The 13,651-nt window shown below is 37.2% G+C and overlaps 2 protein-coding genes across 2 annotated transcripts; one reads left to right on the top strand and one right to left on the bottom strand.

The window, feature by feature from the left end:
• The first annotated feature begins 234 nt into the window (after nucleotides 1–234).
• LOC149244391 (uncharacterized) lies at nucleotides 235–4,198 on the top strand. Its single transcript, XM_089374839.1, has 4 exons — nucleotides 235–872; nucleotides 982–1,269; nucleotides 1,353–3,455; nucleotides 3,556–4,198. Exons 1-4 carry the CDS (start codon nucleotides 314–316, stop codon nucleotides 4,014–4,016), a joined length of 3,411 nt encoding a protein of 1,136 aa, XP_089230965.1. The 5' UTR covers nucleotides 235–313; the 3' UTR covers nucleotides 4,017–4,198.
• A 6,521-nt stretch (nucleotides 4,199–10,719) lies between these two features.
• Nucleotides 10,720–13,392, bottom strand: LOC149244390 (uncharacterized). The gene has a single exon (XM_089371530.1). The coding sequence runs from the start codon at nucleotides 13,390–13,392 to the stop codon at nucleotides 10,720–10,722; it is 2,673 nt and encodes an 890-aa protein (XP_089227656.1).
• Between the last annotated feature and the right edge of the window lie 259 nt (nucleotides 13,393–13,651).

Here is a 13,651-nt window from a genome sequence, read left to right as displayed (position 1 = left end):
TGAAATACATCACCTCAACCGAATGTCGATCAATTCTATTTTCCTCTGCGCAATGACTCAACTCAGCTACCTCACCTCACCCGAATGTTGATCTCCAAAAATTACGCCTCATCTTCACAACGCCCAAACTTTCCGATCCGCGCACTTTCGCTGGTTGACGATAGGACGAAAAATTACACGACCCAGCTTTTCACCCACTCTCTCCCTTTATAAATACTCGTGACCATCCTTCATATTCATACCAACCTTTGCCATTCACTTCTCCGTCTCTCCAACATTCCAATTTCTCCTCTGCATTTCCATTTCCACTACCATGCCTTTCATATCAGTTTTGTACTCTTTTCCTTTTCATATCAGTTTTTTACTCTTTATTTTTTCTTTCTTCGTCTCCTCCTCTCCGCATTCATTTCATGACGATCGACAGTCTCTCTTAGCTTTCAAAAACAAAATAAGCAGTGATCCTCATGCTTCCATGGCCAACTGGAGTCTCGCACTCCCCTTCTGCAACTGGCCCGGCGTCACCTGCAGCCGCCGTCACATCGACAGAGTCGTCTCTCTCCACCTCCTTGACATGGAACTGCAGGGCACCATCTCTCCTTACCTCGGCAATTTGTCCTTTCTCCATACGCTTGATCTTTCTGGCAATGCGCTACACGGTTATATCCCAACTCAGTTGGGACGCCTCTTTCGTTTGAAGATGCTCGCTTTAGAAAACAATCAATTGGAGGGAAACATTCCGAGTGATCTCGGCAATTGTACAAATTTGGCTCACTTGGCGCTCACCTACAACAATCTGACTGGAAGTATTCCCCATGAGCTGGGTTGCCTAACATTTCTGGAGCTCATTTACTTAGGAGGCAACATTCTCACAGGTATGAATCTTCTTCCTTTGCATACCTTTCAGTTTTGATTATTTTACAGATTGCAAAAAATTATCTCCCTTTTTATCAAATATCTTAAAAGCTTTGATTGCTTTCGCAGGAAGCATTCCTGAAGAATTGGGCCTTCTCATTAATCTCCAATCACTTGATCTTGGACATAATTCCCTCCATGGTTATATCCCACGTCAACTGGGACGCCTTTTCCGTTTGAGGGAGCTCCGGTTGCACAACAATCAATTGGAGGGAAACATTCCGAGTGATCTCGGCAATTGCACAAATTTGGCTCACTTGGCACTCTCCTTCAACAATCTGATTGGAAGTATTCCCCATCAGCTGGGTTCCCTCACACATCTGCACCTCATTGACTTAAGAGCAAACATTCTCACAGGTACTTTTCGTCCTCCTTTTGAAATTTCTGGGTGTCGATTATTTTAGAAAAATGGTCTTACTTGTGTTATTGTGAATGTTCAGGGTACATTCCGAAATTTCTGTCAAATATCTCCTTTTTGGGTTACTTGGATATTTCCCAAAACAAATTCATTGGTAGTATTCCACAAGAATTGGGCCAACTCACTAGTCTCCGAAACCTTTTCCTCTATGAAAATGAATTATCAGGGACCATTCCCATTTCTTTGTACAATCTAGTTAATTTGAGTAGCCTTTATTTATGGGGAAATCAACTTAGTGGAAAGATATCAAATTCCATTGGAAATTGTTCAAAACTCAGGATTCTAGCCCTAAACAATAACATGTTGAGTGGGAGTGTCCCAACAACATTAGGTAAGCTATCCCTCCTTGAAAAATTATATTTGCATTCTAATCAACTTGACAGTGGCAGTGCTACAACCATGCCTTTTCTTATAGCCCTTACCAATTGTTCCCACCTAAAACTCCTAAACTTGAGAGACAATAAACTTGCTGGTGTCTTACCGCTTGCCATAGGAAAACTTTCTACCAATTTGTCTTACTTAACACTAGCAAACAACTTGATAGAAGGGAACATCCCTCCACGTATAGGCGATCTTACGAGCCTAACCTATCTAAATTTATCTGGAAATTCATTAAATGGTAGCATTCCATCTTTAAGAAAACTTAAAAATTTAGAAAGATTATATTTAGGAAACAACAAATTACAAGGAGACATCCCTGATGACTTTGAAAATTTACAACGACTTGGTCTCTTGGACATCAGTGGAAACATACTCTCTGGAAAGATTCCCAATTCCCTTGCACCCCTTAAACAATTAAGATTTCTCCACCTCCATCACAACCAATTATCAGGGAGCATACCTTCCAACTTAGGAAACTGTACAAATTTGGAATTGCTTGACTTGTCACACAATAAACTCATTGGAAACATACCACGTGAGATTGGTAAGCTTCACAATTTAAATTTCTATTTGAATTTGTCTTGGAATTTATTAGAAGGCTCCTTGCCCATGGAGATTGGTAAAATTTCAATGGCTCAAGCTATAGATATCTCTACTAATCACTTGAGTGGAGTCATTCCATCTACACTTGGTAGTTGTGTTGAAGTAATTTCGTTGAATTTATCTCGGAATTCCTTCCAAGGTTCTATTCCAGATTCACTTGAAAATTTGCAAAGCCTTATGAGCCTAGATCTCTCTTCCAACCTTTTATCTGGGACAATACCTATTACTCTCAACAAGTTGAAAATGCTTCAATATTTAAATTTATCTTTCAACAAGCTTGCTGGGGAAATTCCAACAGGGGGAATTTTTGCAAATGAATCAATTTCCATGTCCTTAAATGGAAATGCCAACCTCTGTGGACCAAAAATATTCCAATTATATCCTTGTCCGACACCAAAAGGTCAAGGTCATTCTACAATTGTCAAAAGAGTGCTATTGACAGTGGGTGGAGCTACCGCTTTTATACTCTGTTGTTTTCTTTTAAGATTCCTATGGAGAGGGAATATGCATATACAAAACATTCATGTTTCAAGATCTATTTTCCAAAAGGTAGAGCATCCAAGGATCTCATATCAAGAGCTTCACATAGCGACTAATGGATTTGACAAAGCCAACTTGTTGGGAACAGGGAGCTTTGGGTCAGTGTATAAAGGAATTTTGAATGATGGCACACCTGTTCCTGTGAAGGTTTTACAATTGCAAAATGACCAGAGTGAGAAGAGTTTTAAAGCAGAATGCAGTGTCTTCCAGAAGGTTCAACATCGAAATCTAGTCAAAATCATAACCTCATGTTCCAACCTCCATTTCAAAGCTTTAGTGTTCAAGTTTGTATCTAATGGAAGCTTAGAGAAGCATTTGTATCCTAAAAGAGATGACAACAATGGTGAGGATGTGTGTGAACTGGAGTTGAAAACACTATTAGACATTGCCATAGATGTGGCCCATGCAATGGAATATCTTCATCATGATTGTTTTGTGCAAGTAGTACATTGTGATATAAAGCCTAGCAATGTACTTTTGGATGAAAATATGTTAGGCCATGTCACAGATTTTGGTATTGCAAGGTTGATTGGTGAAAGCTCTACAAATTCACATGCTTCATCACTCTCTTTAAGAGGATCCATTGGCTACATTGCCCCAGGTATGTCTTTATTAAACAACATTTTCATTTTTATTCTCTCATTAACAATATTTATATTGATTGATTGAGTAAAATTTAATGAATGTTTATTTTACTGTAGAGTATGGATTGAGTGGAACAGTTTCCACCCAGGGAGATGTTTATAGCTATGGAATTATGTTATTGGAAATGCTCACCAGAAAACAACCAACCAGTCACATGTTTGTGGGAGACTTAAACTTGCACAATTGGGTGAACTTTGCATACCCAAACAATGTGAATGAGGTAATTGAAAGTAGCCTTTTTAGTGAGGTGTGTGGAGATGAAATTAATGAGAACAAAGTATATAAATGTCTACTAGATTTGCTACATGTTGGTTTGCTTTGTTCAAAACATTCACTAGAAGAAAGACCAACTATGAGAGTTGTGGTAAGGATGTTGGAGAGTATCAAAGAGGATTTCGAGGCAAATGCAGTTGCTTCTAAAAGATTGAGACGAAGCATATCCAAATTGCTTATTGATACAAATGCAATAAGGAATGATGCCTCTACATCAAGTGACCAAAGTTCTTGTACATTTTAGTTTTTGAAATTAATAAACAAATAATTTCCAATCTTGCCATTATCCTTACAATGGCAATATTTTTATATTTTCAATTGGTCAAACATATTTATGTTAGTGTGTAATATCTACTTATAACTATGGTCAAAGTGAACATTCAATTATTTTGAAACACTATATTCAATGAATTGCAATTTACATTTCATTGGTTTATTATCTTTCCAATTCTGATCCATAAAGTAAATTGTCTAAAAATGAGTTTTGATTTTCTAATATTATTTAAAAAAAAATTAATATTCAGCCACAACTTTGATGTATGGTGCAATATGGCTTTTGGAATTTAAATTGTGTGGGCAAGTTCGGCCCCGTGGAAGTTTTATATATTTTTCAATAACTGAGGCTTCAACTAGGCTTGTGGAGGCATCTTCTGCCGTTGCAATAGGAAATCAGGGATCTATATTGACAGAGCTTGCAGGGAACATATCATAATCACATGCTGATTTACTTGAAGACTGAACGTCTATGTGATTGAGGTTCTAGTTCCTGGTATCCAAGTACAGTGTACATAGGCAAGAGAGATTAACAGCTTCCTTGGTGAATCAAGTCTGAAACAATACTGTGTTCTGTTTTCCTAGGTGATTCATCAGGGACCAAGCTCTGTTTTCCTAGGTTATTCATCAGTTAGCAAGTCTGGAACAATATTGTGTTCTGTTTTCCTAAGTGATTCATCAGGTAGCAAGCTTACAAAGAGAGAAAAGAAGAGCTTTGATGGAGGAGAATTGTACAAGACCTTAACATTCATGCTAATGCCTTCACAGTGTTCATGATGGTTCACGTTTCAAGAGAAGTTAGATATTGCACATATGACCATGTTAAACTTTCAGACATTATCACATTGTAAGTAAATCGTGCAATAATCAGACCGTGTTTATATATTTCCTGCTAGACAAAGGAACCACAACGTTGATACTCAGCTACAATCACTGTAAAAATCAGTAGAATTTAATAGGAACCGCACTGTAAATGAAATGTAGGTAAACAGAGGCATGTGGGATCAAGTAATAGTTGGTGTGCAGAACATCAAGCTGAAACTGGAATTCTATTTCTGAAACTGGAACTCTATTTCAAAATCTGAGATAAAAAATAAGGGGAACTGGAATAAGGTAGTGACCTGACTAAAAAACTTAATACTAATATGTACAATGAGCTGCAGCGGCTGAGCTCCACCAGTGTATGGATAGTGCCGTTGTTGCGCAACTGCGAGGGGGCTTGATCATTCGGAAGATGGGGAGTAGAGGAGAACGAAACGCAAAGGAGCAGCCCCCCTATTGATTTCCTCCATTTCCCTGTTCGGATGTCTATTAAGTTTTAGTGAAAACAATTATATGTCTGTGTTCTGGAAAATTACTGTTCGCTATTTTTTAAAGTACTTAAAGTGTAAAAACTGTTTTCTGAGTTATGGTTTTTCGGATGTGGTATAAATTATGATATTGATTTATAATATTATAATAAAGTTAATAAATTACTTTTATTTTATTTTTATGGTAAAGTGAGAATAAAATTTTTTAGTTATTTTTTTTAAAGTGAGAATGAATTTTTTTACTTAAAATTTTTGTTACAAAGTCTTTAAATGTATATATGTTTAATTAGTATAGTAATTTTTTTTATAATTATTATTAATAATTTAAAATAAAATTATAATTTAGTTTTATAAGTTTTTTAATTTTAACAATGTCGGATATATCATGAGCTAAGTATTTTTATGTTTATTATAAATTGATATTTTTGAATATTTACCAACTATTTAATTTATATGATTGAAGTAAAATTAGCAATTGTCCCAAAAGGTACAAAGAGAAGCCGATAGGATTATTAAATTAGAGTTGTTGAATTTCTGTGAAAGAGATATTGGTTCAAGCCTACAAGGAGCAAAGAGATTTAATGTTTGGAGTTCTATGCTATCTGGACATCATATTTCTTTAAATACAACATAATTTTTTAGAAAAGTTCATGCCCAATGCAGTTCTGCCATGCAGACATACACTTAAATCGCTACTGGACTTATGATATTGACAAATTCAAAGTAAACTGGTATACAAGAGAATGTACCAAGCTAAACCACAAGTTACACATCTTCAGACCTGAAAAAGTACATAACAATGGTCTGGCAAATCAATAGCGATATCATAATTGCTTTTCCTTCCACATACATACAATTGCTCCAAAGGCAAGGACAAGAAAATTTTCAGCTCTAGTGAGCACCAGTGGGTCACTAAAACGAGTGACCACAAGAAGAGACACAATTGTATTAATCCAAAGAAAATACAAAGTTGTTAATTAGAATTCTATTGTCAAACACTATTGTTCTCATAAGTAGTGTTTGTTATCACATGCGTTTACAGTAGCTATTCAAGTTTCAATTTTATTAGATCAGTTAGAACTTGTTTTGGTTCACAATCAATATCTGCTATTCAACTATATGTGTTTTATGTTTTGCAGATAACATAAAGAACAAAATGGTAAATCTCATCCTCTCATCAATAATCACTATTAAGTTGTTTACATATTCTACTCTTCAGTGAGCCAATGAAGTGTAATTAAGATGGCCATCATTCCAATGTCAGCCAATGGAGTGTAATCATAGACTCATCCGATAGAGATCAACCACAAGAATAATGTCAAGCTCTATCATCCAACAATAAGTTTTTCTTTTCAATTAACAAGCTACAAGTTCTTCGATTGTCGCATAAAATATAAGTTCAGGAGTTAAAAGACACTAGGGCCATTATAGCTAAATATGCACCAAGGTTTACTGCTTCGCCTGACCAAAATGCAAAAAGAAATGCTACAGCAATGGATTCTTCAGCTAAAATTGGCCAGACTTTAATTAATTCACATAAACGTTGAACGATATCAATTGTTCAAAAGTTTTAAACAAGCAAAGAAACACAGCAGATACATCTAGTTCTTTGATCCTTTCTGTGTTCGAAAAAACATGACAACTTTTGTAAAAGTCCCAACGCGCTCACCAAAAGACAAGAAATGTGCAAATGATTAAATTAGTTACTGAGGTGTGCTGCAATGCCTTAATAAAGTGCTTATGGACTTTAACTATATTTATTAAGTACCCCAAGAAAACATAATTTTTAAAATATGCTTATCTTTGAGATTTGAATTGATTTACCTACTTATTTCTACAAACCCTAATGCATTTCATTGAAAGACACTAGGCAGGACATACATACAATTGGTTAATGATGTATGTACAACATTAATGATGCTTATTCTAACAGGTCCCTGATAGTAGTCCTTTGCCCCAACTGGAATTCGCAGAGCAAAAGGTTTTGCCCCTAGGTTTGTTATTATCATGTTCTTGTTCTCTAAAAGTTTGCTCCAAGTAGATCCAGTGGGTCACTAAAATGAGTGACCACTAATGGCTTTCACATTTATACAAGGAATTGGCAAGGGACTTTACATGGACTCCACTCAACTTCAGACACAGCTTCAGCCAATATGCAGAGTGATTGAAATTGAACACAGCTAAGTAGTGACATTGGCTCACAGTAATACACCAAATATAAAATATTGAAGCTTTTACAGAAGCAAGGAGTAAGAAAAATTATGAAGCTCAGAGAAGTAGATTTAAATCAATCAAAGCTTGTTGAACGGCTATAACGTCCATAGAAATAATCTTCCAAGGTTCTGCTCTCATGTACAAGATCTACACTTTGATCTGGACTACTGTTTGATACCAAATCATCATCAACTCCAAGCATTGCAAGTGATAGATGAGTTTGGATGTCACAACTCCCAAAGTTTGCTCCAGATTCATCCTCAATCAATTCATCTAATTCCATGGACATTTTCAATTACCTCTTGGTCCAATAAGGTAGGTCATCTCCTTCTCCTCGTAGTAATTTCAACAATTTTCCTTCAACCGATCATTTTGGGTACCTGCTTGAGGTACTGGAGAATAACGAAGATGAGCCTAAGAAGGACAATGACGATCAAGAAAGGTAGAGACCATCATCCACAGTCTGCAGTTCTATAAAATAAAGAACATGACAAAGATTTTACTTAGAAAACAAGCTGTCAATAATGGGTTCCTGGAAGTAGTTGAATAGAAGCTACTTTGTTTTGTTTTGGTGATTATTATAAAAAGGTAATGATCAGTGAGTTTTTTTCCTTGCAACAGCTATGGACATAACCTTCCAGAGAGTCCATTTTCAAATCTTAATGGATCCAATGGTATTAAAATGGTATTATATACTTCAGAGAAAACAGTGGGGAACATGCCCACTATTTCCAAAGCTTTAACACAAGCATCATCAACATCTGTTATCGATAAGGAACTTACTTGTTCTATATGCCTGGGTACTTAGAATATTCATTTTTTTACATTGTTATTTCAATGATTTATCTGTATTCTAACAACAGACAACAAAATCTGAAACTTCTACCCATAAATCTATGTGCAGATGCTGTTGTGGAGCCAAAGCAATTAGCGTGTAGCCACTTATTTTGTTTGAAATGTGTGCCAAAAGTGAGATAAACCAAGAACTCATTTGCATTATTAAATCAATATATTTATGAAAGAACATATATAATTGATTCAGGCTACCATTTCTGTGAATTTTGTTGGTGCAGGTAATTAAATTATCTGAGGAGTGCCCTATCTGTGTGCAACACAAGGGCAACCAGGTCTTTAAACTTTCTGGAAGGAGAGATTTACAATTTGATTATTACCCTTGGGAAAGAGAGCTAGTCCCACACCAAATGTGTGGTAGTTATACAAAATGTACATCATGATACTTAGCTTGGTCCATTTCTCAGATGGCACCGGTTCTAAAATATAAAACAATTTGAAAATGGTGTAAATGCAATCCTTTGTACCTATATGAAGATACAGATAATGTACACAGTGCCCCGGGATGCATCAAGGTTCTGCCCTGGGGCCTGATTTATATTTTGTTTTTTTCGACTGAGATCTGCATCCCCACTGAATTGGGATTTTCAGACTGAGCAGGCAGCCAGGAAATTTGTCTACATATAATGTTTATATGCTAATCATTCAATGCACATGCAGTTGCAGTAGAAGTAATAGTCATGCTTCTTTGTTGCTTATGTTCCATTTACTTCATTGTAGTAGTGGCCTGGTGAACCTCCCCATTTTTATAGTTATTGTTTGTATAGTAAAGAATCCTATATGCAAAAGTGGTTTCCCTGCATCTATGTTGGCCATAATTCTCATATTTCTGTAGTCTGATAGTAGCAAAGAGGTGCAGGTAATTGATTTGAGGAGCCTAAAGAATGAGGTGAAATTTCTGAATCAGCATCAAGCAACATTTTCTTCAAATTCCCACACCATTTTCCTTCTCTATAGTCAGTTTTAATAGGAGTTTCAGAGCATGGAGTTTGCCCAACAGTGCTATCTAGGAGGCATGAAGTTTCACAGAGGTTGATCAATCCAGCATCACAACTTACTTGCCCAGAAGGAATTAAAAGGAAAGAGTTGTGCTTTATGACTTAAAAACAGTGGTTCAGCTTTAGCTTTCAGGTGAGTCTGCAGAACATTGAAAAGAACAAGAAGCATGACAATAAGCAAAAGTGCACTTTCTTGTAGAGGTAATGGAAAGATAAAAATAATGTTGATTTTTGACTTGGAAACAGAACAATGCACTTCTTGTACAAGTCATGAAAAGATAAAAATAGTGTTGTTTTTGACTTGGAAACAGAGTAGCTCAGCTTTAGCTTCATATAGTACCATTGTTCTAGTAGTAAATGGAAGCAATTATTAGGTAAGTCTGCAGAACATAGAAAAGATCAAAAAGACATTTTACAGGAAAGCATGACAATAAGCAGAGGGGTACCAATACCATATAAAACCTTTAATAGAGCACCAAGAACATGTCTTTGAAGGCATGAAAGTTGTATTAAAGCAAGTGAAACTTTTTCAATGGGGGAAAACACCATTGATGAGTGAACTGAACATTAGGAGCATGACCGTTGCATTTCACTTTAACATATGGTCTATACATAGAGATTTGTTTGGTAGGTTATAACTAAACATATTTACAATGAAAGTATTTGTTGGCTTCTAAACATATGTACAATAAAAGCATTATATCACATATAGATGTAATTGACAATGAGCAGCTAATGATATATGCATGATGGGCCATGGCATCGACAACACCAATTAGTGTTTATTGTGGTGCCAAATTGTGCAAGTTGTTCCTGCAATTGATGTCGCATTTTCCTGTGTGCATCCCTTTCATGGATGTGAATTGTTATCTTAAGTATTTTTCTTATTTTCTTTAACAACTCAATGGTTGGGCGCAAACGGTAAAGAGGCAATGATTGTTGGGGCAAGATCCTTGTCTGCATATCTTGTAATGTAAGTTCTTGTTGCTGAATTTCTTGGCAACACTCATACAACATTCGTAGGTAGCCTGTATCCATACCTGTTGCCATCCAAAAAGGAAACATTGTAAGTGACAATGGATATGTTTGACAATTTTGTTTGAATATTTAAAATAAAATAAACGATTCCAAACGAGTATAAAATCATATGAAGGTAAATGTAATAGCAAGCAAATGTATGTGAAATTTGGTTATGTAGTGAGTGGTGTTTACCATGTGGGTAATTCTGGAAGACAGGTTGTACGATTGGCTAAAGTGTATTATCTTGAATAGATTTTGATGCGAGCAATGATTCCTCTTGCTATCTATGCTTAAGATATGGATTCTTGTGCATTTGTGCAATGCGTGAGAATGGGAATGCTGGATTGATGTGTATGTCTGCCAATGACCGCACTCTTGAAATTGCAGTGAATGTTAGCCCTTGGCGTTCTTTGGTGCCGATGTCTACTGTTGCTTTGTCTAATGTCATTCCTTGTGACTTGTGTATCGTTAAAGCCCATGCCATTTGAAGTGGTATCTGATGGCATGTACCCCTTGTGATGGGAGAAATGGGTACATATGTTGGGTGTGAAATGTCCCATAGTGTTCCTTTGTATTGTCTAAAGTTGACAACCACGAAGGATGGTAATTCTAGGGGCTTTGAGCCAATTGAATAAAATATTGAGATGACCTTCCCAAGTGCGCCATTGACGAGGCCTGCATGTACCCATAAGTTGCTGGTGAGCATAACTTTTTGTTCATTGCATAAGAGCACTTTTGCAGGTAGATGCTCATCTTCTGTTGTAGTAGGAGTTTTCTGCCTTTGTTGTTTTACAGAGCAAAGCGCTACTGGGATGTTCAATTTTTTAAGCATTTTCTTATTATGCAAGACAACTGAGTTGTTTGTTGCATATAGGTGCATGGATTCTTCAAATGTGCGTTTCTCTTCATGTGTAAGAGACGAACTTGTTCTTGACATTAGGTGTTTCCATTCTTCAAGTGTAGCTATTCCATTCCTGAGATTTGTAAGTATTTGCCGAAAAGAAACCTGGGACGGGCTAGCTCCTTGTTGACGGAAAATAGTTGAAAGTGTTATGAATATGTCGAAGCTTCGCCAAAGTGCAGTGCCACGTGATGTCCCAGCGTATAAGGAAATGTCTTTTACAGGTGGTAGCTGGCCTAAATCTCCGACAAGGATAATTGAGCGATTACCAAATGGTGCATTTCGGTGAAGAGGGAATGCCTCTCTTAGACGATCGTCAATGCGAGAAAGCATTTTTGGACCAATGAAGCTCATTTCATCAATGAGAATGTATTCTACATGATGGAGTTGCTCTTGCAGTTGTAGGAGTGGTTGGCCTTCAAGAGGATGCATTGTTTGGATAGGGATACGAAGGGCAGAGTGAATTGTGAGGGCATTTATGTTGAAAGCTGCAACGCCGGTTGGTGCAAGTAACAACAAAGGGTTTTTGTTTGCTGGTGAGTTTTCCACAAATGCTTGGTGCAGGCATTTAATCAAATGGGATTTTCCTGTGCCAGCTGTTCCTTGTATGATGATTTTGCATGGGGGTTTTGGCGAAGGGGTTTTGAAGTGTGAAAAAATAGTGGTAAAAGCTATGTTTTGGGTAGGAGATAATGTGTGATCATGGGGAAGGTTGGAAAAAGAATGATGTTGGTTTTGAATGGTTGAGCGGTTGAATTCAATGAAATTTATGGCAGTTTCTTGCAAGGGGGGAGGGATAGTATTTTGTGACCAATTGTGGTTGACATCGAAGTCGCAGTAGCCAATCATGTCGAGGTCATCAATTGCAATATTGTAACCTGGGTGCAGCTGAGAGAGGATTTGCCATTCATTCATCTGCATGGAATCAGGAGGGGTGTGCAGGCTAGTTTGATCTTCAGTAGGTGGGGTTTGTGGGTTCTCAATTTCTCGATGGACATGCCATGGTGTATATGTACCCTTTTTTTGTTCCCAGTGTGCAATAATTTCTGCATCAGTTGAACCAATATCATCGGGGAGTGTTCGGAAGGGGAAATACAATAGTAATTCACTCCAGCAAAAGGTGGCATAAGAAGGATCATCAGAGGAAGGAATGACATTGTAACGGGGCAAGACATGTACAATCATTGGAGGGAATATGTGTTTCCATTGGTTTTTTCTCCGCTGGGCAGAATATGACCACGAGCGTGCAACTTCAAGGAGGGGCAGTGATTCTAATGAGACAGGCCTGTTCATATATGCAAGGATAAAGTTTGGTGTCGAACCGGGATTCTCAGTATCTTGTGAAACACGTTTGAAAACAGCCTTGTTGACATTCAAAGAACGAAATGTACGGCTGCAGAGAGAGAGAGGTAGCTTTTGTAACATATGGCATATTTCTTGTGCACCAATGTCTCTATCTGCAATGGTTTCTGTAAGGAGTTTTCGGATGACAGCAACAGTAGGTGCTTCTGGAATGGCACTTTGTGATAGCCGTGATAGCATTTGACAGTAGCTCTCAGATCTTGTTTCTGCTTTTGCTGCATACTTTGAAATATATTTCAACACAGCATGGCGAGAAAGGACTGGTTGGAAATCAACATTTGCTCTCCAAATAGAGAGTAGATCGACATTGTGAATATTCAATCTTTCATCATTGCGAGCAGGGACGTAGGTTTTATGACCTTTATCATCAATGAAAAGTGAAGAAGTGGACTTCAACTCCCACGGTACTCCATATCGGCAGCTAAGTACATTGTCTTTCTTGCGAAGACAAGAAGATTCATGACACTTCATATGACGTTGGACGTAGTTGACGAGGTCTATATAGTCTTCAGACTGGTTGGACGCGAATATTGATGCTGTGTTAAGAAGACATGGGTTATGAATTGTTGATTGGTGAAGCGGAATATTTTGGTGTTCTGCCTGACGTGGATTCCAGGCAGTTACGTAGTGGTTGAAATATTTCTGTGCATTAGCAACTTCTAATGCATTGTCCCAGTCAAGTGTGTCCATGTTTGGTGCATTTTGTAGCCAGAGGAAGCCATGAATGTGTGCGGATCCTCTATGTTGCCATTCGTATCTGAATATAATATGAAGGTTACATTTGGTTAATACATATATATGCAATGTATAAAATTAATGTAGAGGGAAATGGATATTAAATAATACCTGCACCAGTAGTCGACTGCATGGAGGCCTTTTTGCAGGATTTCTTCAAGGAAAATTGTAAATCTGCAATGCATATATTGGGCTGTTAGATGTGGGTTTTTAA

This window comes from Pinus tabuliformis, chromosome 8 (assembly GCF_031772625.1).
Source record: "Pinus tabuliformis cultivar Carrire ecotype Pingquan chromosome 8, CPIR1, whole genome shotgun sequence".
NCBI lineage: Eukaryota > Viridiplantae > Streptophyta > Pinopsida > Pinales > Pinaceae > Pinus > Pinus tabuliformis.
The sequence above is the reverse complement of the archived record's forward strand: the minus strand, read 5'-3'. Positions and strand labels throughout refer to the sequence as shown.